At 36.8% G+C, this 23,131-nt stretch overlaps 1 protein-coding gene across 3 annotated transcripts; it reads right to left on the reverse strand.

Annotated features, from left to right (window-relative positions):
• Positions 1 to 727: 727 nt before the first annotated feature.
• On the reverse strand, positions 728 to 20,829 carry tank (TRAF family member-associated NFKB activator). 3 transcript variants are annotated; one of them, XM_063006145.1, is made up of 8 exons: positions 20,750 to 20,829; positions 12,165 to 12,303; positions 11,885 to 11,993; positions 9,373 to 9,485; positions 7,420 to 7,487; positions 7,065 to 7,183; positions 3,288 to 3,652; positions 728 to 1,169 (listed from the first exon to the last, which is right to left on the reverse strand). In XM_063006145.1, the coding sequence occupies exons 2-8, from the start codon at positions 12,258 to 12,260 to the stop codon at positions 1,008 to 1,010; spliced, it is 1,032 nt and encodes a 343-aa protein (XP_062862215.1). In that variant the 5' UTR covers positions 12,261 to 12,303; positions 20,750 to 20,829; the 3' UTR covers positions 728 to 1,007. The 3 variants fall into 3 exon arrangements, with proteins under 3 accessions (XP_062862215.1, XP_062862214.1, XP_062862216.1); XM_063006144.1 differs by lacking the exon at positions 20,750 to 20,829 and adding an exon at positions 14,952 to 15,136; XM_063006146.1 differs by lacking the exons at positions 728 to 1,169; positions 20,750 to 20,829 and adding exons at positions 3,018 to 3,094; positions 14,952 to 15,136.
• Between the last annotated feature and the right edge of the window lie 2,302 nt (positions 20,830 to 23,131).

Here is a 23,131-nt window from a genome sequence, read left to right on the forward strand (position 1 = left end):
CGGCCTAATCCCACCCATATCTGAACAACAGGCCAATCGTTGTTCATGTGGCCACTCAGCCATAAAATATAAAATTTATTAGATCCCAGCTCTGGATCCAACGTGTGTTTTTACCGCTGCGCCACCTGAGCGGCCCCTTGTGTGCAATTTTTATGTTCAGTTTTAGTTATTTTGTGCATCTTTTGTGAGATATGGACAAATTATAAATGATATCTTAAAATAGAGGTGAAAATTGAGGAATGAAAACTGATACGCTTCAAAAATGGAAGTAGTTGAATTTACCCATGCTTTTGTACTTTTTTTGTACTGATGTACCTCAGCATGTAAAAACCCTAGTGATGAGCAAAAGTACATTCCAGTATGTCCATTTCTGATAGTGTAGTGGTCAATCAGAAAATCCCCTAAAATCCTGCCCATAAACTCTTATAGCACAAATAAGCTGTGGTTCAAATGAAGTATTATAGATGGCTAGTTGAATTAAAACCAAAACACTGCATTAAATAATTTTAAATGTTAATATGAGCCGACTTGATTGAAAACAAAATACACTGATCACATGGTTTTACAATGTGTGTTCTCTGACCTGGAATTTTTCTGTAAAACTGTGCAGGTCTACAGATTTGTATTGTTTGTACAGCTAAAACAGGCCATGGTGTCTAGGTAGAGAACAAAAACCTGCCACATAACTAAAATATTTATATACAAATGAAACAAACAAAAACTTGGAAAACGTATATATCATTTTATTACACAGGTAATTAGAACCCATTCACATGTTATTGCTACAAGTAGAAACCAGTTAATTAAGTTGTAAAAACCACAAAACGTACCATTCAGAGTTGTTTGAGCTTAAATAAATGAGCATGGAGACCTCCCCTTTCACTATGCCTTCAGTGAAAAGCCAACGTGTCTGTCATGCGGTGTGCTGATTTTGTAAATAGGACAGCCAACAAAGGCATGAATAAGGCACGGCATCGGCTTGCAGGCAGCTCCCGGGCCTGGCTGTGTCAATCAACCACTTTGTCCTTAAAGTGTGAATTAAGGTGGCTGTACATGAGGTCTTTGGGAACAGTAGCCTTGCAAAATTGACACAGGTTCGGACCAGCTGCCTCACCCTCCATGCTTGATGCCTCCAGTGCCAAAGCAGAGAGATCAGGGCTCCAAAGAGGCTGCTCACAAAGAAAGACACCACTTTAAAAATACATTAAAAGTCGGTTGGACAGTTGATATGCTGTTATTACACTTCATTTTTCAGTTATTACATGTAATGCATTCAGTACTGACATGGTAACAGTACTGACAAAAACAGGTTAGTAGTTTAGTAGTCCCCCAACTTCTGAGGACACCACTGTAAATAATTTCCTAGTTTGCTCCCCTTCCCCCGAGAGGTCATTTTGACGTGTAACGTGTAAATCCTTATAATTAACTATGACATAACTATAATAACAACAACAATACTATTCACTTTTTTATTATTATGGAAAGTCTTGGTGTGTTTTGAATTTTTGGACTTTGTCCGGTTAATCCAGAAATTGCAATACTTTCCACACAAATTGTGTATGCTCAGATTTCCTGTGCATTGGCCAGACTCCTTTGCCAGACTAACACATGCCTCTTCAGACAAGTAAGAATCAGCTGAATACATCTTTAAAACAGCCAGTGGCAGTTTTATAGAGGGCTGGAATATTACACTGGTGCACCGCCTGGCACCCAACAGGAAGGAGCGAAGGCAGCATTGCATGTATCCTTCATGCAAGTACATTTTCACAATTTTTTGATACAGTATGCTGGTACAGTCACAATTTAAAAACATGCCAACAACATAAGACAAAACCTTACTGCAGTGCAAGTTTAAATAAGGTGCATTTCAATTTCCTAAGTGTTGCTTAATTGCACACAGAAATATCAGCACTTTGTGGATAAAAAGTAAAAATATGTACCTGTATTGTCTCTTAATCACTACTGGTGAGCTATAAAATCACGCAGTACATCCAATTTACCAATTTTATAAATGACATTTTGTGTAGCCTATGTATTTTATTGAACAATGTATTTGCAGTAGAACAAGACAAAACGGTTCATTACATGTTTAATAATCCAAAATCTGTAATAATCTAAAGTCTAAACTGTTTGAGTAAATGTGGGTTATTTATACAATTTAACCTCAGCGATGAATGCAAATCCACCAGATGACATACCATCACCTTCTTCTGTAACATGGACACTGTAAACAGTACCTGCCTCTCAGTAACACAGGGTCTCACCTGCCATGCATGTGATAAAACCTGACAGAAATGTAGTGAAACACCTCTTTTTCCACAAAGGATTCTGTAAATGTCTGTCATCTTTCATATCTGTCAATGTGTGAACATGATTTATTAAACAATGTATAACAGCTACAGCTCTTTACTTCGTCTCATTATGTTTTAGATTACAATGTGTTTTCAGAGAACAACTAATTGTAATTAACTAAAAGTATTAAAATACCCCTAGAGGTCTCATTAAATTAATATACAGGCAGTGGACAAAAAAAGAACCACATAAAAGAAGTTTGACTTTGAAGAGACTAATTACCAATATTTGCCAATAAACAGCAACTATTTAAAACAGCTTTAAAAGAGCTGTTACTATGATTTTGATATGTACGCTTTCAGAACAATAAAACTAACCTCACTGCCACCTTAACATGGACAATGACCACAATGTATTTAGGCTCTCATTTTGCATTTCATTCAAAATTAATAAATAAAAAGCTACAGCATTTATGCTGTAAAACAGCTGTCAGGTAACATATGACATTGTGAATCGTTATTACACATAGAGCCATGTGTTCAGGTATGAATAAAAACCTACCCAATATCAACAAGATCTAAATCATAATGAAAAAAACATGATTGGTTTAAGATCACAGAAAACATAAATAATAATCTATTACACTAAAGCTGGATGTAAAATAACATCTACAATAAAATATAATATATAGTGATGTGTATGAAATGAAATATTTCTTTGTTCTTGGTTTTGTCTTTTATGCTCGAATCTCAGAGGTGCTACAGAGTCATGATTGACTGTGTCTGAGCGGATGACCGAAGCCCTGTAATGCATTAGAAAATAACAGAAAAATTTACCTGCTATGCATTCCATTCCTGCCATGATTTCATTAAATTTGTTCTTTCTAAATCTGGCCATGTTAAGTTTACCTGCTGATATGAAAGTTGGTCTTTCTGCCCATACCTTCCTCTAATCTAGCGTATAACTATGCAGCCCAACATGTGATCAGCTCTTACCTGTTGTGGTCCACGGACACTCTCGTTTGACGCTGATGAAGGCAGCAGGTGTGATGGTGGAAGAGAGTCTGAGTATGAAGAGCACGACTCCTCTGGAACTGTGGAAGTGGGAGCTGCCAGGCATTTTCTAAACATTGTTTGCACGGGCCTGTCTGGAGTACTGTGCAGGAATTCATATTCACTGTCTGTAGGAGGTGGAAATTTAACACCATCCATGAAGCTTGTATCTTCTGGGCTGACACCGCGTGAAGCTAGTGCGCCTGAGATTAAGCCGTCTTTGACCTTTGCTTGTGAGGAGGCGGGAAAAGGCACCTCGGCTTGTTGGGCTGTGTCGTCCGTGCACTGGATGGGCATGGAGAACTGCTCTGTAGGTACACAAAAAAACACAGTATTTAAAACACTTAACTTTTGTAGGACCAGTTCAGATCATTTAATTTGCTGGAGCAAATAATAATTATACATATGATGTCCCTAAATGGCTAAAACCTATTGAATAGCTAATTTTATTATATAAAGCATAGGGATTTGTTTAAAATTTACTTAAAAGTTACTTCCTGTTCCTTTCATCCTATTTCTATTACTTTCTAAAGGTTTAAATCATTATGTTAATGTTACCCACAGCACAATATCCTATGATACGATATTTTTTATTTAATCCATTATTCCACATTTAGTGGTTGATGCCATTGCCAAGTGATCTTCACTATACCTAAGTATTAGTGCTAAATTGAAGTACCCTTCTTAAACAGGGACCAAGTGTACCAACGCAGGCTATATGGGTGGAGCAAGAGTGTAGACAATTGACAGGTAAAACAGAATTATCACTGGCATTAAAAAATACAATCACCATGTCATAACCCACAAGCAATAAAGTGTATTAAAGTGGTGCAGTGAAAAACCTTAAAAAAACATAAAATGGGCTACAGATAATTAAACCTCACAATAACCTCAGCAAAGCAAAGTGAAAATCGTCCTGTAGTTGGTACTGCTATTGTATACAGCTAACGTAGCATATTTACTCTCAGCATCTGGTGGAGAATGCCATCACAGCCTCACTTTCAACAAACTGGTTCATTTATTCATTCATTCATTTATTTATTTTTTCCCACCATTTTATCCTGATCTGGTCATGGTGAGTCTGATTCATTGGGCAAAAGCCAAACTTGTTCTTTTGATTCTCCAGTGAAACTGCGACTGATGCCTTCTATATCTCCAAGGTTTTGTGCGTATCCCAACAGAATAAAAATTACGTTAAAATCCATAACATTTGCTTCTTCTTATTTTTTCTTGGCATGATACCAAAATGTACATATAGCTCCAGCACCAACCATTATGATCACTGTAAAGATTAAACATGTTTATGTACGGCAAGGTTATGATAAGAAGAAAAAAATGGCTATGTAGAGTAATAGGATGTGGTTTGTGATGCAGCCTGTTTCAATAGTTGCTGTTTTGTTGAGAAATAAACTAATAAAGATTTGTTTAAACCAGATCATTTACATATCTCTTTAAATGACAAACCGTTTGGCTTGCTTAGTTTTTATGGTAGGGCCAGAGAAAATGGAAATGTTTCTAATTGTTAAATTAATGAATATTTATATATTTTAATAAATGTTATGATGCAGAGAGGATCCTGATTTTATTCTTTCATATACTTGTCTCTACATAAAAAACCCTTACTAAACTATTTTTCCACATAACCAGTGCAGAGGCACCTTTAAAACCTATTTAAGGCATCCAAGGATAGAATTTTGATTGAGCACTTATTGCTCATTGCTCTAGGGAGAAACAAAAATAACAACACCCACATACCTAGCTTAAAGGCACAAGAGCAATAACAAGAGAAAGAAAAGACACTTTAAGACTTTATGCAGTGATTGAGCCCAAGCCAGGCATTAAGTTACTGCCCAGTTTATTAACAATAACATTTACTGGAAGCATTATATTAAAATATATTTATTTAAATGCAGGTAACATTACAATGCATGTAGTCAGTCTCTGAATATGTACTGTGCCTCTAAGGGTAGGACCTATTAAAGGTATTGTCTATCGATGATTTTAATTAATTCCAATATTTAGTAATCCTGATTAGTGTGTCACTGGGTCTGAAGCCTGAACCCCAGACAGGGTAATAGTTTATAGCAGGGCATTAAATACTTGTACAATCATACACAAATATAATGTCAAAGTAGCCAAAGCACCTACTGGTCACACAATCAGTGACTGAAAGCAAAGATCACACATGAGTCCTATGAGTTGTGTGACATCAACAAATGACCCAGCCACTTAACGCTAGATAACAGTACAGTGGTACCTTGTAACTCAACGTCCCCTCAACTCAAAATCTTTGAAACTCAACGCCCTTCAGCGAGAAATTTGTACCCTTAAACTCAACGTTTCCCTTAAACTCAACGTGTTCAGTTTGTTTTTTAAAAATGTATTTATTTAATTTCAAATTAACAATAAACAGTCGCTTTGTTTAGCGCTCGGCTTGAGCGGTGCGGTAAAACGTGATCAAAGTGTGAATATGAGCCGAATCTGCATTTGTGTGGAATAACAGTCAGATTCACTCTGAAAGCTCCACATGTAACTGTGTTTATCTGGAGTTTCCTCCCTGTTTTACTTTTAAACTTGTGTTACAGCTCGAGGTTCTGAGAAATTGTGATAATCAGCTTTTTATTTCAGTGATTTTATATTATATTTGTGTTATTTTCAGTGTGTGTGTGTCAAAAACAACCCCATTATTTTACATTACCCTAAAATATATGCAGTTCCACGGCATTAACAGGTCTCCCAAACATCCTTATGGGAAAAAATACCTTGAAACTCAATGTCTTTGTAGTTGAGTTTCAACGTACCACTGTACTAGTTTTTGCATGTGTTAAACAACATGATGTAATTGATGATATTGAAACAAAAATACCATGGAAACATCCAAAATACTGAAAAACACCAAAATTACAAAAACACCAACCAATAACAATTTCATAATAAGGGAACTTTGCCCTATTATACATATACATATTATACTTTATTGTTGAGTTGTTGAACCTAAGACACACATTTATTAAAACAACGCTTAGGTAGCAGAGCAGTCTATTATGTTAGCCTGTTCTTGCTGAGATCTGGGCTTGAATCTCAGCCGGGTGTCTACAAAAAAAGCTATGTCTGAGGGAAGAGGTTAGAGCCCTGCGATGGATTGGACACCTGTCCAAAGTATTCCTGCCCTGCGCCCCTGACCAGGATAAAGCGGTTGATAAAAATGAAAAAAAAAAAAAAAATGAAATGAATATGTGTATAACTGCTCTGACCCAGATCTATCGCTTTATGATGGTACACAATAATGTTTGCATTGTGTGAAAATCACAGACTCCTTTCTGCCAGATCTTCATCATAATTCTCCAGCTAAAATGACATTCCGCAAGCATGTTGTTTCTCTTCACACCATACAAAAAGCTTCTAATTGTACAACTGTGCAGTGTTAATTGTTTAACCTATTTTAATCGAGTGAGAGGGGCAGGGAATCCAGCAGCAGTAACACTGGACCTGCTTGCCTCTTCACCAGGTGCGACTGTATTTAATTGTGTTCAGGAGGAGTACAGTAACTAACACTTTGTTGTGACATTTCTTAAGCAATTGCATTTTTCATTTCTTTGTAACTTGTTATTTAATTAGAATGAAACAAAAGAGTGCATAGGTTGAAGAACATTTATATTTTAATAAAGCCATTCGGCCTAATAGGTTAATCTACGATATAAAAAGAGTAAATAATTTTACCATTAGTAGCGTCATTTCCTCTGGGTATTCTTTTTAGGTGATCTTTCTGTTGCCTTGCAAGAGTCTGAATCCTCTGGAAAGTCCCTTGGATTTCCTGCAGCGTGTCTAGAACATTTTCACTAACGAACACAAGCAAAGAGATAGTGTTGAACAAACACTTGTACTGTGCATGTTGTCACTTATAACTAAAAATGAACTGTAAAAATAAAAAATAAAAAACTACGACAAACAAAACACATTAATTAAATTGCTTTCTAAGGCCTTATCAGTGTTTGTAAGTACAGCTATGACTTTAGGTGATATTTCATAGTAGATGTCTGAAGTAACGTGTTCACTGTCATTCTGATTAACATACGTGCCACTGTGTCCAGGTGACTGATGAAAAAGCGTCTGAGTAAACGCAGCTGATTCTTTCTTCACACTCTTCAGAAACAGAAAAAAATAGGAAGTTTAGTTTAGTAAAAAGGCACTTTTCAGACACTACATTTATCTTAAGTCAAAAATTTAACAACTAAATAATCTAATTGCAGGAGCTACACAGAGAAAATATAAAATGTCATTTAATGATGCAGACCTTAGCAAACTTCTGTTTCTCTGCATGCTTTGTTAGCCCCCTTTCATGCTGTTCTTCAATGCTCAGGACTCCCAGGACCACTACAGAGTAGGTATTATTTGGGTGGTGGGTCATTCTCAGCACTATGTTAGTGTGTGTTGTGCTGGTATGAGTGGATCAGACACAGCAGCACTGCTGGAGTTTTTAAACACCTCACTGTCACTGCTGGAATGAGAATAGTCCCCTGTGGGCAGCATCCTGTGACCACTGATGAAGGTCTGGAAGATGACCAACTCAAACAGCAGCAATAGATGAGCGACTTTACATCTACAAGGTGGACCAACTAGGTAGGAGTGTCTAATAGAGTGGACAGTGAGTGGACACGGTATTTAAAAACTCCAGCAGTGCTGCTGTGTCTGATCCACTCATACCAGCACAACACACACTAACACACCACCACCATGTCAGTGTCACTGCAGTGCCGAGAATGATCCACCACCTAAATAATACCTGCTCTGTGGTGGTCCTGTGGGGGTCCTGACCATTGAAGAACAGCATAAAAGCAGGCTAAAAGGGTATGTAGAGAAACAGATGGACTACAGTCAGTAATTGTAGAACTTTAAAATGCTTCTATATGGTAAGTGGAGCTGATAAAATGGACAGTGAGTGTAGAAACAAGGAGGGTGTTTTAATGTTATGGCTGATCAGTGTATATATTAAGTACAAGTTATTGTACTAAGTAAGCTGTAAGTTAAGTAAGTTAAATAAGTTGTAATACTAAATGTATACATGCATGTATACATGTGTGTACTTTCTTTTTGTAAAATAAGTAAGGTAAATAGTTTCTCTGACGTTACAAAAGATATAACCTGCAAGTATTGTGCAATAGCGCCCTCTGTTGTTTAGAACTCATGACAAGCGTTTAACAATTCAGAATTGTTAAGAAATTACCACAGTGGATTCAATTAGAGAAAAGTTCTCACTATGGACAGATAGCGCTGAAAAATGATATCAAACTGTGAAGAAAAAGAACTATATCTTTTTCACACATTTTTCACAATTTAACCCTCAACTGAACTGTGGATAAGTGCAAAAGCAGCTCAGATGCTGCCATCAGATGTTCAGCCTGTTTTCTACTAACAATATGAAAATATGGAAAGCACATGCAAGGCTATTGTGCCCAAAGTAGCTCATTTAGATAAATGGCATCCAAGTGTTATGGAGTCAAACTGTAATGTTACGACAGCTGAATTTCTCTGTGTTTTGCTCAAGAGACTGTGCTTTGCTGTTTGGCCCATACTGATAATTTGTCAAAAAATAACCATACAATGGAAAAGGAAATTGTCATACCGTGAAAGTTTAAAATTAAACTGTTTGACCCTTGATACCAGTATCATACAATACTAATGAAATAATAAATATACACCTTTCATTAACTGGTAATTTGTCAACTGGTAATTTTTTTTTATGAACTAAAACAAATACTAATCCTGAACAAAATGAAGAGGTTATCAAAGTTTATATATAAAATATTACTGAATGTTTGTCTGTAATTAAATCATAATAGTGGCAGGGCAAACTGCAAGTATGTAACATATTTACATTTTCTACCAAATTACAGGTCAGGACTAAATAAATCCTTCAACAGCTATAATCTAGTTATGACTGGTATGGAATATGTAATCTTTATAAATTCAGTTAATAGCTAATAAGGACTGTTAGACATATCTGCGACCAGTGCAGAGTCATACCTACCAGGATATGGTTAGTCCTATGGGAAGTGGAGGGGTTACCAGGCCACTGACTGCTAGGTGATAACCTTTCTGTTTCCTGTTTTCGGTGTGCAGCCTCACAACATTTCGGTTCCTCTGTAAAAAAAAAAAAAAAAAAGATCAGATGTCTTAATAGACTTGTACTGTATCTAGTTCAAGATTCTTATTATTAATATGATGAACTGACAATAATTGTGACAAAATTATGACAAAAACAACAATCATGAATGTACATCCACTGCATTTTCGACATGAATTGAGCCAGGTCAACCACATATACCAACTGGATCTTGCCATTAAATAAAATAAATTAAACTTTCATGACACATGATAATGTGCAATACAGGACATTTCTTCTATTGAGTAAACACAATCTTCACCAAAATATCAGAATTAAGTAATAAACAATTAACAAATACCACAAAAATAAATGTACTCTTTTCAGGTTTAACACATATCAATAAGCCAAATCAAATAAGGATTTCAATGCTAGTCCCATTTTGTGGAACTGATTAGCTTAAAATTATATAATATACTTTTGTATATGTATTAAACACTGACAAATAATTAATTTACAGAAAATTTTCTTGTGAATTATTAAAGCAAGATCCTAAAATTTGTCACATTTTAATACAGTAACAAAAGCACTACTCCAAATTGTAGTCAGGTGGATCCTTTTTTGTTTTAATTAACCTTGAGAAGATGTCTAGATGTTTTCAAAGCATTTCAAATGCTTTGAAAGACTCATCTTGGCCTGTATACAAAACATTATACCAGACACTCTGGACCCCCTACAGTTCACATATCGACCAAACAGATCCACAGAAGACGCCATCTGCAGTGCCATCTACACAGCTCTAGAACACCTAGAGTGCAAGGACAGCTACGTGAGAATGCTGTTCATTGACTCCAGCTCAGCATTCAACACTATCATCTCATCCCATCCAAGCTGACTAAAAAAGCTCCACTCTCTTGGACTGATAAACTCCCTGTGCAACTGGGTGCTGGATTTCCTAACGGGAAGACCACAGTCTGCCAGGATTGGAAACCACACTTTCAGTTCACAAATTATAAACACAGGGACCCCCCAGGACTGCGTACTGAGTCCTATTCTGTACACCCTGTTTACTCATGACTGTGTTGGCTTCCACAGTAACACCATCATCATCACCACCATCTGCTGATAATACAACTGTCATAGGACTGGGGGTGATAAAACACCATACAGGACAGAGGTGGAAAACCTGGAAACCTTGTGTCAGGTCAACAATCTTTTATTAAATGTTGACAAAACAAAGGAGGTGATTGTGGACTATCGGAGAAGGGCAGAGGAGCACAAACTATGGTAGAAAGACTGTTAACATCTGTATAGATCCCACCTAGTCTGATAACACAACTGGTCAAGAAAGCACAACAACAACTGCATTGCTTGTGAAGATTCAAGAAAACTGCCATGTCAGTCAGAATTCTAAGAAACTTCTACAGGTGCACCAGTAAAAGCATTCTCACCAGCTCCATCACAGTTTGGTTTGGAAACTGCTCTGTCCATGAGCACAAGTGTCTGCAGTGGGTGGTCAGAACAGTCTGACCAATCTCAGAAACAGCCCTCATACCACTAAGAGATTTGGACCACTCCAAGGTCCTCAGGAGGTTTACAAGATCAAAGTTTACCCTAAACACAACCTCTTTATACTTCTTCCAGCTGGCAGATGGTTCAGGAGTGTGAAATCAAGGACCACCAGATTACAGAATAGCTTCTACCCCTAGGCCATCAGGCCTCTGAAAAACGTACACTGAATGGCCCTCAAAAATTATTATTATTATTATTATAAATAGTTCATTTAAACTTAAAATGTGAGCAGGGACATTTCATACCACAATGAAATGCAGTAATTATGTGTTAACACTGAGAACTAAGTTGCAGGAAATGTGCCGTTCTGATTGTTTAAGTTGAGATTTTGCTAAAAGCAACTGTTTAACACAATCAAATACAATAATACGCAATTAGATCAAAAATGGTATTTCCTGGGAATACAGGAATATACACTCACTCACTCACAGGGTGTCTGCTGGAGCCTATCCCAGCTTTTCAATGGGCGCAAGGCACACAGTAACAACCTAAACGGGGCGCCAGTCCATCGCAGGACAGACACACACACACACATAAACACACCTATTTACCTATAGGGCAATTCAGTGTCTCCAATTAACCTGACTGCAGGTTTTTGGACTGTGGGAGGAAATCGGAGCTCCCGGATGAAACCCATGCAGACACGGGGAGAACATGCAAACTCAGCACAGAAAGGACCCGAACTGCCCTGCCTGGGAATCGAACCCAGGACCTTCTTGCTGTGAGGCGACAGTGTTACCCACTGAGCCACTGTGCCGCCCTAGGAATATACAGGTTTTTTTAATCATAAGGGTACACTTTCTATGGGAACATATGCAACAGAAATGTATATTTTATATATTTTATATATGAAGGAACAACTAACCTGAGGCAAGCTTTATTGAAATCAGTTGTGCTTTTAGCTCTGAAATCAGTTGCTGTTGGTCTTCTATCTTTCTTTCCAACTGCTCAGTATAGCGTTCAAACTGCTCTGTCTAAACACACAAGGATTAGTTTAATATTAGATTGATGTATTGTAGATAGATAGACAGACAGACCAACAGACAGAGATAGACAAACAGACAGACAGACACAGATCTTTGTTTGCTAACTACAGACAAAACAATAGAGAGAAATGGCATGGCTTTTGTCAGCCTGTACTACACCTTTTGTTTTAGTTCCTCTTTGGCATTGTCCTTCTCAATTGAGGCATTGCGGTAGGCTTCATAGGCTTTGTTTAGCTGATCTCTGTTTCTGTCCATGCCGTGCCCTTCAGTAACATCACGATTGAGGCTGTCATGAGTCCTGCGGACACACAACACTCACTTAGAATCCCAAGCCTGGGTCTGGGTGATTGGTGATTTCTGGACTAGTATATACAGATTTGACATATACTCGTCATAAAATTCCTGGTGTACACTGTGTGAATTTATTTAACAAAAAAATCCTGAAAACCACATTGTTAAAAATGCAGCATAATAAAAAAACATTTTTGTTAATAGACTTATGTAATGTTCACTAAATTCAAACCTAGTATCCAAACCTACAAAATGATAGTTTAGTTAAATAAATTGCCAGTAGTTAAATAAATTGCCAGTAATGATTGCATAATTCTTAAAATATCTGCAGAAAACTTTATGTACGTTGATTGTACATGTTACGTACTAAGTTTTTGTGGTTTAGTCACACCCATTGCAACAACAACAAAAAAAAGAAATTATACACTATCAACCCTTACCTGCCCTGGCCCCGCTGTGCCCAAAAATAGGGTACAAACCAAGTTTGGTTTGACAAGTTTGGTGGGGAGGAACTTCAGCAGCCTGCACACAGCCCTGACCTCAATCACACTGAAAAGCTTTTGAATAAACTAAAATGCCAAAAGTGAGCCAGGCCTTGTCCAACATCAGTGCCTGACCTTCACAAAGGCTCTTTTGACTAGGTGGTCATTTCCACAAACACAAACCTAAATTTTGTGAAAAGCAGATAGAGAAAAGGTACATTTAGAAAAAAATTTTGTGCAAAAATGAGAAGTATGTTCTGCAATACTGTGTTTTTTCTGGTTAAAAGAAAAAGAACTAGTACTATGCCAATCTCTTAAAATAATGAGCAGAAAAACATGTTTTATTTTGAAAAGACAAAAGTCTGGGTAAAAAATACACACATAGTAAAAGATATTGAAAGGCTTGTCACTAATCTTGGGTTTGGAAATCATATTTAGACTTCACCGTAATACAGTTAAATGTGCTTGTCCACATTTGTGATAAATTGTTACAACACACAATTTTATTTTATGTATAAAAATATATGTATTTGGTTTATCAGAAGGTATTACCAACCACAAGGTTTATCATCAATTACTTTATTATTTAATACTCTTACTGTGCACATATTTTAATGTGCAGCAAAGTCATTAAACCATAAACTATGCATACTAATGTTTTGTCATGTTACTCAGTGATAAAATGTAATTTCCACTGTTGTAAAAACTAGTTGTTGATGACAAGGTGTATGACATATTTTATGTAGTACATCATATAAACTTTTTTGCAACAAGACATTGTTTATTGTACAGTAAGCTCTTTGTTTTGCCATACAACAGTTTTATATGTTTAGACCATCTTTGCTTTGTTCAAAATAAAAGAGTATACACAATATTACATTAGTATTAGGGTTACCAGAGTAAAGAAAAAACAAAACATTAATGACATATATTTGTCAGTAAGTCTGCTGTTAAAATTTATTCAAGCCAAAACAATGTCTAACTATAGTTTAATACTATTATTTAAAAAGCCGTCTATTAAATGTAATCAAAATATTATTATTAATATATTATTTACACTCCAGAAGATCTTCTTACCAGCAAAACAGGTACAACTCTACATTATGTACCAGCTTTTACCAACAATAACAATTAATACATTATGCACAGCACCAACCCACACATTTTATAAAGAACAAACCTAAATAAGAGATAATGTTAATGCACGATTTATTTGCTAAAATCAACAAATAGAATATAAAAATAAATATAAAACATTAATTCTGCTTCAGCTGTTGCACATTAGTTTTTTGTGTATTTGTTTTATTTTGTGTATATATTTAGACTATATATTTTTGTGTATTTTTATTATCATATATTTAGACTATTTATTTGTTGTTTATTTGTGTGTTTTTTATTATTATATATTTAGACTATTTATTTGTGTGTATTTGTGTATTTTTTATTATTATATATTTAGACTATTTATTTGTGTGTATGTTTTATTATTATATATTTAGACTATTTATTTGTGTGTATTTTTATTCTTATATATTTAGACTATTTATTTGTGTGTATTTGTGTATTTTTTATTATTATATATTTAGACTATATATTTATGTGTATTTGTATTATTATATATTTATACTATATATTTATGTGTGTTTTATTATTATTATATATTTAGACTATATATTTGTGTGTATTTTTTATTATTATATATTTAGACTATATAATTGTGAATTTTAATTATTATTTTCAATATCTTGTGTTCAGCAAAACAGTAAATGTTTGTTCTATGTATAAAACAGTTAAATACAAAAGTGGCCTGAGGAAAAAAAAAGTTTAAAACACAAATTAAATTTTTAAACAGTTCTTATATGCATATAGATTTAATATACACAATAGAACCGATATTATATCTATTGATAAATATAGGAAGTTTGTAATGACATCAGTTCAAGCTTAACGCGTCACTTCTCAAGTACAAGTGAAACAATAAAGCAAAATAAAAGCGACTTTTACATTTAGAATAAACTTTAGAGATAAAATAAGTGTAGTAATCACATCACTGAAGACGTAAAGCGTAAACAGTCAATAATAAAACGTAATGAGAGTAAAGAGAAGTGCAGAGATCTGAGTACACAGAGTTTAGTGAACTGACTCAGTCCTCACTGGTTTGAATGGATCTTACCTTCATGCGAAAACTGCCTCAAAACACCTGTATGAATCTATCGGGTAGAACTCATCATGCTGCTGCCTCGATGTTGCTCTACTACCAAATGTTCGCGTTGAAGGGAGGAAATGCAGTTTTCACACAAATGTACATTTTACATGTTATACAAGGAGCCGGGAACTTCCATCGGGGAATCCCCATTCGCCTGTAACTTCCGCCTGCGGCCGCGCAGCCAATCAGCGAGCTCGCTTCCTCTCACTGACAAGTCTGCCTACTCTGGTTTAGTGCTGCAGTCTGAGCTTAATGTCAGCTGGACTAAAACCTAAACCTTAAACCCTACTCTAGTTTAGAGCTGCAGTCTGAGCTTAATGTCAGCTGGACTAAAACCTAAACCTTAAACCCTACTCTAGTTTAGTGCTGCAGTCTGAGCTTAATGTCAGCTGGACTAAAACCTAAACCTTAAACTCTACTCTAGTTTAGTGCTGCAGTCTGAGCTTAATGTCAGCTGGACTAAAACCTAAACCTTAAACTCTACTCTAGTTTAGTGCTGCAGTCTGAGCTTAATGTCAGCTGGACTAAAACCTAAACCTTAAACTCTACTCTGATTTAGTGCTGCAGTCTGAGCTTAATGTCAGCTGGACTAAAACCTAAAACTTAAACTCTACTCTGGTTTAGTGCTGCAGTCTGAGCTTAATGTCAGCTGGACTAAAACCTAAACCTTAAACTCTACTCTGATTTAGTGCTGCAGTCTGAGCTTAATGTCAGCTGGACTACAACCTAAACCTTAAACTCTACTCTGATTTAGTGCTGCAGTCTGAGCTTAATGTCAGCTGGACTAAAACCTAAACCTTAAACCCTACTCTGGTTTAGTGCTGCAGTCTGAGCTTAATGTCAGCTGGACTAAAACCTAAACCTTAAACTCTACTCTGATTTAGTGCTGCAGTCTGAGCTTAATGTCAGCTGGACTAAAACCTAAACCTTAAACTCTACTCTGGTTTAGTGCTGCAGTCTGAGCTTAATGTCAGCTGGACTAAAACCTAAACCTTAAACTCTACTCTGGTTTAGTGCTGCAGTCTGAGCTTAATGTCAGCTGGACTAAAACCTAAAACTTAAACTCTACTCTTGTTCAGTGCTGCAGTCTGAGCTTAATGTCAGCTGGACTAAAACCTAAACCTTAAACTCTACTCTAGTTTAGTGCTGCAGTCTGAGCTTAATGTCAGCTGGACTAAAACCTAAACCTTAAACCCTACTCTAGTTTAGTGCTGCAGTCTGAGCTTAATGTCAGCTGGACTAAAACCTAAACCTTAAACTCTACTCTAGTTTAGTGCTGCAGTCTGAGCTTAATGTCAGCTGGACTACAACCTAAACCTTAAACTCTACTCTAGTTTAGTGCTGCAGTCCGAGCTTAATGTCAGCTTGACTAAAACCTAAACCTTAAACTCTACTCTGATTTAGTGCTGCAGTCTGAGCTTAATGTCAGCTGGACTAAAACCTAAACCTTAAACTCTACTCTGATTTAGTGCTGCAGTCCGAGCTTAATGTCAGCTGGACTAAAACCTAAACCTTAAACCCTACTCTGGTTTAGTGCTGCAGTCTGAGCTTAATGTCAGCTGGACTAAAACCTAAACCTTAAACCCTACTCTGGTTTAGTGCTGCAGTCTGAGCTTAATGTCAGCTGGACTAAAACCTAAACCTTAAACTCTACTCTGATTTAGTGCTGCAGTCTGAGCTTAATGTCAGCTGGACTAAAACCTAAACCTTAAACTCTACTCTGATTTAGTGCTGCAGTCCGAGCTTAATGTCAGCTGGACTAAAACCTAAACCTTAAACCCTACTCTGGTTTAGTGCTGCAGTCTGAGCTTAATGTCAGCTGGACTAAAACCTAAACCTTAAACCCTACTCTGGTTTAGTGCTGCAGTCTGAGCTTAATGTCAGCTGGACTAAAACCTAAACCTTAAACTCTACTCTGATTTAGTGCTGCAGTCTGAGCTTAATGTCAGCTGGACTAAAACCTAAACCTTAAACTCTACTTTGGTTTAGTGCTGCAGTCTGAGCTTAATGTCAGCTGGACTAAAACCTAAAACTTAAACTCTACTCTTGTTCAGTGCTGCAGTCTGAGCTTAATGTCAGCTGGACTAAAACCTAAACCTTAAACTCTACTCTAGTTTAGTGCTGCAGTCTGAGCTTAATGTCAGCTGGACTAAAACCTAAACCTTAAACTCTACTCTGATTTAGTGCTGCAGTCCGAGCTTAATGTCAGCTGGACTAAAACCTAAACCTTTAACTCTACTCTGGTTTATTGCTGCAGTCTGGACTTAATATCAGCTGGACTAAAACCTAAACCTTAAACTCTACTCTGATTTAGTGCTGCAGTCCGAGCTTAATGTCAGCTGGACTAAAACCTAAACCTTTAACTCTACTCTGGTTTATTGCTGCAGTCTGGACTTAATATCAGCTGGACTAAAACCTAAACCTTAAACTCTACTCTGATTTAGTGCTGCAGTCCGAGCTTAATGTCAGCTGGACTAAAACCTAAACCTTTAACTCTACTCTGGTTTATTGCTGCAGTCTGAACTTAATATCAGCTTGACCTAAACATAAATTTCAGAATCTGTTCTACTTTGCTGCTGTGGTATAAAATCGATGCAGCTTGACTTTATACCCTGCTGTTCTGCTGTTCTGCTGTTCTGCTCTCCTGCTGCTGCAGTATAATGCCAATGTCAATTGGACCTGGACTCTTCAGAGCCCTGTAAGGTGCATCATCATATTTTTAACTTTAACCAGCGTTACAGAGACCTATTCAACAAATGTTAGAATTTAGTCTAGTATAGCTATACTTTTTGCACACATACAGTCATTTACTTAATAGTGTCTTATAGATACAATTTTGTTTAGTAATTCGTGAACACAGATTTCTAGGGGTGTTTTGCTTTTACTTGTTTTGTTTTTTTTACTTACTTTAGGATTGTGTGCTCGGTGGGATGTTTTCAGGATACCCCCTACTATGTAGAATTGATGGACAACACTGTCTTTAGAATATCATTGGGTAGCTCTTTCCTGCTTAATTTACCTTTACAAAACTAGTTCCTCTGTAATCTGTTTCATTAAAGCATGCTCCACATGAGATTGTTTAGTGAGAACCGCACTCACATTTTGTGTGCCTAATAAAAATAAAAACATCAAAACGCTGGTTATATTCCAGTACTTAATGTGGCCTGTTACTCCCACTAACATGGACCAATTACACTGTGTGGGTTATACAAGGCCAAAAGGTCAGTGGGCGATGGAGTAACCATCCGCTTTTGTTTCATTCTGCAACTGGTGCACACTGCACAGTGCACAAGACAATGTGCTTTCACACCAGATCTTCCGCCTGTGAACCTGTAGTAGCCTGTATTCACATTTAAAGTAAAGTTCGAGCTGAATCCCACATGAAATATAACACTGCTCATTCTCCTGTTTAACTTAGCATTTATAAAAATAGACCTACTGAACTTTAACCTCCATCAGTAGAACCTTTGTATACACTTAAAACTACAGTGCTTAACCTTTGCTAAATGTTGTGTGATCATTTTTTTTAGACTTGTTAATACCACAGGCTGATGGGACAGACTTGAGGATTAATTACTTACTTACTGCACTTACTGCAATTAGATTAATACATATGGTGGAGAAGTTATGATGCAATTTAATGTCCCAACTTTCTTCTGCTAATGTCAAGTTAACGTCAACAAGATATTTTACCAATTAAGTTTCTAAATGTTTAAAAGTTATGTTACATGGCCAAATGTTTGTAAAGCCACATCATATTTATATATTATAGATATTGGGTGCTTCAGACACACCCATTGCTTAAAGGAAGACTATTTCCAGTTTTAGCATGACTATGTCCTGTACACAAAATAAGGTAGGCCTATATAAAAATGCCAAAGATGGATTTGTAAAATTAGAGAAACAGTGAACGAGCCACCCTTTAAGGGACTGGCAACCTGTCCGGGATGTTTCCTACATTTTGCCCAATTAATCAGACCCACCGCAACCCTGACCAGGATCAAGAGGTGGTAAAAGAGATAGTGAATAAATGAACGAGCCATTAGGAAGTTTGAGTCAGACAAATCCAAAAAAGATAAGAAAAAATCTATTTAAAATTTATTAGTATATGACTTGATTTCCAGTAAGTAACCAAAAAACTCAGACAAACAAAAACTAGTAGACATCTGTGACATTTTAGTCAGTGCAATAGTCAGTAGTATGTGGTCAAAAATATAAGACAAAAGCCTAGTAAATTCTTGCATAAAACTACTTTATAAATGTTAAAATTAATTTGTGTTGTATCGATTTCTTAGTTTTTAAAATAACAGTAATTTTTTAACCTCTGTCCAAGATTAATGACAAAGGGTTTTGCTGAAAACTATGCAGCTGGTACCACTAGATGGCAGCAGTGTTGCTGTTATTGCGGCTTTACTGCCAGACACTTAGTTTTCTGGCTCAAATCGAAAACAGTACCACATTTTCACTTTTAAAATCCATCAGACGCTTCTGTTTAAAGTAACATACAGCTTTGACCAAATTCAGTGCAAGCAATTAAGAAAATAAGGGTCCTGCTCATGTGCCCAACCAACCAAGACTTCTAATCCAAGTCCAATAGCCTGCCTTCACTACAGAGCTACCAAAACTGCAAAAATGCAACTACTAATAAAATGTTGAAGGCATAGCCTTCATTTTTACATTCACAGTTAACACCTAGGACACATTTCACACCCTAACCCAGATTCTTTCAAGATTTGCTGTCTAAATGTACAGTGTCTTGAGTCATCATTCTGATTAAATAATTACAAACTTAGGATGGATTTACTCTCTCTCTCTCTCTCTCTCTCTCTCTCTCTCTCTCTGTGTATGTGTGTGTGTGTGTGTGTGTGTGTGTGCGCGCGTGTGTGTGTGTGTGTGTGTGTGTGTGTGTGTGTGTGTGTGTGTCTAACAAATTACTTATGACCATCAGCCACATTCCAGGTTTGTCGTACCTGACTGGTGAATACATGTGACACATCTGCACAGTTTCACGTGTTTTACATTTCCCACATGAAATTAGTTCTGATAATCACCATTAGTAGAGAAAAATGTATAAAAGATTCTGAACATATAACTTGCCCTTTACTAACATGTTGCATTTACTTATTAAATACATAAATTGTCTTTGTAGGGGTAGTTTTAATAAAGGTTATTTTTACTCTTTTATACGCTAGGGCAATCCCCATCAGCAGTTCCTCAACAGTTCCTCTTAGCGAGTTTCAATTAGAGATGCTGGAAGCATTCAAGGTTTACATTTACATGTAAGGGACATCTATCTTCTGGGATTGCAATTATTTCTACAACTTTTTTCTACAACTAATTAATTTTTATTCTGTTTTTTTTTTCTTAAAATCAAAAGTCAAAAGAATAAATCATACAGCATAATTTTGATATCCTTCCCTTTTCACCTCAATCAGCCACTTTTAATTACTATCAGCAAGTTTCTGGCACAGCTCTGGCTGGATTTATGATTAATGAAAGAAAAATTATCGCATTATGCAAATATTAATGATAAATTTATGAAATTGACTTTTTGTCAATAAAAGTAATAGAAGTATCACTGTTGTGCAACTGCTAATGTCTGGCTTGTCAGGAACATGAACTGTGTACACTATAATTTTGCAGACTGTTAATTACTGTTAACATTAATCAAGTTTTTTGTGATAGTAGCAGTTAAGAAGAATATATGCTAACATTAGACATGTCCCAGTTAAGAGGAGTATACATTCTGTACATGTAGTACATACCTTATTATTACATTTTCACCAGTCACTTTATGCTGGTCAGAGACGTGTCAGGAAACACTGGCCGCAGGATAGTAATATCTTTCTATCTCAAGGCTTCAGCCATCCCTCTCTCAGACATAGCCAGGTATGTTTGTGTAGACACAAGCTTGCTGATAACACCGCTAAGATTCAAACCTGGCAGGATGGATTAACAGACCGCTGGGACACTCAAGCGATGCACATGCTTTATGTTTTAAATAACTTAATTTTACTCTTATTGTTTACATAAGAAAGTTTTTATATTTACATTTACAGTACATAGTAGCTATACACATTGAAATAAAATATAGTATTTGATATATAATAAAAAAATAGTAGTACAGATGCTCACATCCAGAGTGACTTGTTCGCTCACTCACTTTCTTAACCACTTATCCAATTAGGGTCGCAAGGGGGGGTGGGTGGGTGCTGGAGCATTCACCTATAAGGCAATTCAGTGTCCCCAATTAACCTGCCTGCATGTTTTTGGACTGTGGGAGGAAACCGGAGCTCCCGGAGGAAACCCACACAGACACGGGGAGAACATACAGAAAGGACCCGGACCACCCCGTCTGGGGATGGAACCCAGGACCTTCTTGCTGTGAGGCGACAGTGCTACCCACCGAGCCACCGTGCCACCGTGCCGCCAGTGACTTGCTTTTTTAGTAAATGCGTTTACGTACTAAAAAACAACAGTGTAAAACACAAATCTGATGAAAACTGTTTATGAACAAAATGGCATGTTTTGTTTGTTTCTTTGTATTTAATCATTTTACTTTTTTAAAAACAAAGAGCATTTCCAGTTAAATACTTTGGGAAGAGGTGGGTCTTTTATTGTCTTCTGAAGACTCGGCTGTTTAAGCAGAAAGGCAGGTTCATTCCTCCACCGGGGTGCTAGTACAGAGAAGAACCTTGATGTCTGTCATCCTCAGGGTCTGATGGATGGATCAGAACAGACTTGTGGCTTGAAAGGTAAACGGGTCAAAACATGGTTTGATAAGTGCTCTTATCAAAGGTAGGTCAGAGCTGGTCCATTTTAGCACCGTGGGCAAGCATCATTGTTTCATCTTGAAAGTGTGCAGCTACAGGAAGCCAGTAAATTGAGTTCAGCAGTGGGGTAATGTGGCAGAACTTGACTTGATTGAAAACCAGGCGGGCGGCTGATTTTTGAATAAGTTGCAGAGGTCTGATGGTGCACATTGGAAGACATTTGGAAGACTCAAAATGACAAGAGACTAAAAACACAGAAGAGTAACTTAATGGCCTCCACAGAGAAGAATAGTTAATATATTTCTAATGTATACCGAAGGATCGAGTGTATATGGAAAAAGAGAAATTACAGAACCCTGTGGGACTCCAGTTGAAATACTGCATGAAGATGTAGATCCAGTCACACCTGTTAAGAATGCCCTTCCAGGTTGCAAGCCATCCACTGCCATGCTGATCCTATTATTCCATGATTGTAGCGAGTTAGCAGAAGAATGCTGTGATTTACTGTGTTGAAAGCTGCATATAGGTCCAGAGGGATCATGACTGATGATAGTTTGGCTGCTCTGGCAGAGTGACGCTTTTTAGTTACAGCCAGAAGCCTTGAAACCTGACCGACTGAGCTTGGAGGCCATTCTAGGTAAGTAAAAGAGATTTGCTGTATGTAGACAGCATTTTTGGATAAACAACGCATTACATAATTATTCATAGTCCATACTAAAAGTGTATGCAAAGCAGGTTGATTGGTTCCACACAGCTTCAGCAGCTCTGGTTTGATTGATCTGGTTACTGTCTGTGTGGTATTTTACATGATCTTCCTCAATCTTATTTTGATATAGTTTTTTCAGGTACTCTGGTGTCTTCCTACCAGCCCAAACATGCCGGTAGGTGGACTGTACTGCATTTCTTCCAAGTGAGAGTAAGTAAGTAGAGGGTTACGTTTGTGGGATGGGAACCTGGCGTGTTTGCACCAAAATGTCCAGAACTTACAACGGACTTTATCACAGACTGGACTGAAAAATAAAGAACTCCAATTATTTTTTGCTAGTTATAACTTTCAATTCAATTTAATTTTGTGCTTGTATGATTTGTGTAAATCCTATTTATTTGAATTATCCTCCAGGCCACCCAAAGAGGATGGGTCCCTGCTGAGTCTGGTTCCTCTCAAGGTTTCTTGCTGTAATTTTAGGGGAGTTTTTCCTTGTCACTGTTGCCCTCAGGTTGCTCAACAGGGTTTTTTTGTCTGTTGGTACTGGATTCTGTGAAGTTGCTTTGAGACAATGTCCATTATAAATAAATTAATTAATTTGACTTGACTTGGGAAATCACTCTACGTAGACAGGGCACCAATCCATTAAAGAACACAATCGTTTAATG

The sequence above is a fragment of the Trichomycterus rosablanca genome, chromosome 12, assembly GCF_030014385.1.
Source record: "Trichomycterus rosablanca isolate fTriRos1 chromosome 12, fTriRos1.hap1, whole genome shotgun sequence".
NCBI lineage: Eukaryota > Metazoa > Chordata > Actinopteri > Siluriformes > Trichomycteridae > Trichomycterus > Trichomycterus rosablanca.